Source organism: Sinocyclocheilus grahami, unplaced genomic scaffold (assembly GCF_001515645.1).
Source record: "Sinocyclocheilus grahami isolate Dianchi unplaced genomic scaffold, SAMN03320097.WGS_v1.1 scaffold1621.1, whole genome shotgun sequence".
NCBI lineage: Eukaryota > Metazoa > Chordata > Actinopteri > Cypriniformes > Cyprinidae > Sinocyclocheilus > Sinocyclocheilus grahami.
The window spans coordinates 174,117-176,282 of record NW_015506800.1 but is presented as its reverse complement, the minus strand read 5'-3'; the positions used below and the strand labels follow the sequence as shown (position 1 = coordinate 176,282).

The 2,166-nt window shown below is 37.7% G+C and overlaps 1 protein-coding gene across 1 annotated transcript in view; it reads left to right on the top strand.

Annotated features, from left to right (window-relative positions):
- LOC107571607 (la-related protein 1-like) overlaps positions 1-2,166 on the top strand; it is a 30,113-nt gene that overhangs the window by 20,611 nt on the left and 7,336 nt on the right. Inside the window, exon 11 of the mRNA XM_016257936.1 lies at positions 1,317-1,440. Within this exon, the coding sequence (XP_016113422.1) occupies positions 1,317-1,440 (124 nt within the window). The remainder of the gene's footprint in view (positions 1-1,316; positions 1,441-2,166) is intronic.

Sequence of the window (2,166 nt, the reverse complement as noted above, 5' to 3'; positions counted from 1 at the left end):
TTTCTTTTATCACTTGTAATTGTCTTTTTCCCCTATTTATTACTTTATATTTGCTTGTTTGTTTTGAAGCTATATTTATTTGATTAAGTTCTTAACAATTGTTTTGATTTCTATTTTAAAAAGTAGCCTGCTTATATAATAAAATAAAAATGCACAAAATAAATGATATAATCGTGATGCATCGTGATATCGAATCGAATCATGAAACCAGGATTCACACCCCGATTCTGAATCAGCTGTTTGTCACTGAATCATTCATTCAGTCGATTCATTCAAAGACAGGAATTTGCTGCCACCTACTGGAGATTTTACTTTCATTTTTAAAATATCATTTCAATATGAAATATTCAATATTACGTTATTTAAATTTCATATTTTTATATTCAAAACTTTGTATTTAAAAAATTACTTTCATAACATGAATCTAAAAGCATTCATTTCGCCTCTGAGCCTCATTAAACCGTCTGTAAATATACCTAAATGCCACTTTTGTTCTTCTGTGCCACCTTTGTAGTGCAAAAATGAATTTTGTTGATACTCCTTTGATTTGCTTGGTAACTTATTCTGATTGTTTTAATTCACATTTATGTATTTGACATACATTTAACACTTGCAAATCACTTATCGCCTCGTAATGATCAGACAGTGCTCCTAATAACAGATGTAAGTGTAGTGCACTGAAAGCATTTCTAATACTAGGAGACTGCATAGCCAAGAACAAACCAGTAGAAACCGTTTGTTAAAAATGCACTGAGAGCAACAATACAACTTCATAATCTCGTGAAATGCTCAGCGGTACTGTAGGGTCGTGTGATGTCACCAGCAGCGGCAGAAATCCGCGCAGTCTCAGCAGATGTAAGTCATCTGTCATTGGACTGATGTGTGGGATTGTCGTGGATTCTGTGAGAATCTGGGTGTGTGTCCATTCTCGCGCTCTTCTGTTCTTCTCGCGGCTGCTGAGAGTGTGTTCTGTAGCGCCGTGTTTCTGGACGGACGGCACTGAAAGGTCTTGCAGCGGAGCGTTTGTTGTGGTCTTTTGTGTCGAGCTCTTTGTGCCGTTCACGTGCCGCGTCCAGTAAGGCCAGCAGTGCTAGAAAAGCCAGATAGCGTTCGCTTCAGCTGACTGCTGTTTGAGCCACAGCTCGGGGTTCACGGGTATGAGCAGAGGTGTGTCGAGTAAAGCTTTGAAATAAGGTTTTGCCATTAGAGCTTTAATATTTGTTGTGCTGCTTGTCCTGCTGTTCTGGGTTGAGTGTCTGGTCTTAGTGGCATGTTCTTGTAAGTCTGGTTGTAACCGTGCTATATTGTAACAACAGCAAGAAGTGGAGAACTTCAAGAAGGTGCACCTGATCAGCCGAGAGCAGTTCGACTGTCTGACCCCTGAACCTCCCGTCGACCCCAACCAGGAGGTTCCTCCCGGCCCCCCGCGGCCCCAGCAGAGTGAGTCTGACCCACAAATACACCTTACACTCGGCCTGGGCCATTTTAAAGCTTCAGCATGATTTTATTATTATTTTTAGTTGAAGGAAATGCAGTTTTGAATAAAAAATTAGCAGACGTTACAAGTAAACGCATCGCTAGTCCTGATATTCACACAGAATGCGTTTGTGCTGGAAAACACCAGATGCAGAAAAAACGCAAGCTTATGAGACGCCAGTTAAACTTTTAACTTAACATTTCTAGACTAAAGCTGTGTTAATTTTGACAGCAAATTAGGATTTTGTTTTAGTCATAGTCTTTTGACTAAAATGCCATTTAGTTTGTCATATTTTAGTCACCTGAATTGTATCTAGTTTTAGTCGACTAAATCTACAGTAAATTTAGTCGGCTAAAATCTAATGGGTTTAGTTACAGTGCATTTATTAAGCATTTCTCTAAAATGTCCAAACTCATTATATAGGTGTGATATTAAGGTTTTATCATGATAGATGCCGATTTAACTGCGGTGACACAATATGCCTTTATGTTCAAATTAAATAAAAGCACTTCTCATAAAGAACAAGAACATGGTCTTCTTTTTAATGAAATATCAATGGTTATATCGGCTAATTATGCATTCTTTATAGCAACTTGTTTACCATATCCTTCATTCTTTCAAGCAGACATTTATTTCTATAAATATATTTAGATTAATCTTTAGGGCTACTAAAGTTTTTCAGTCAAGAG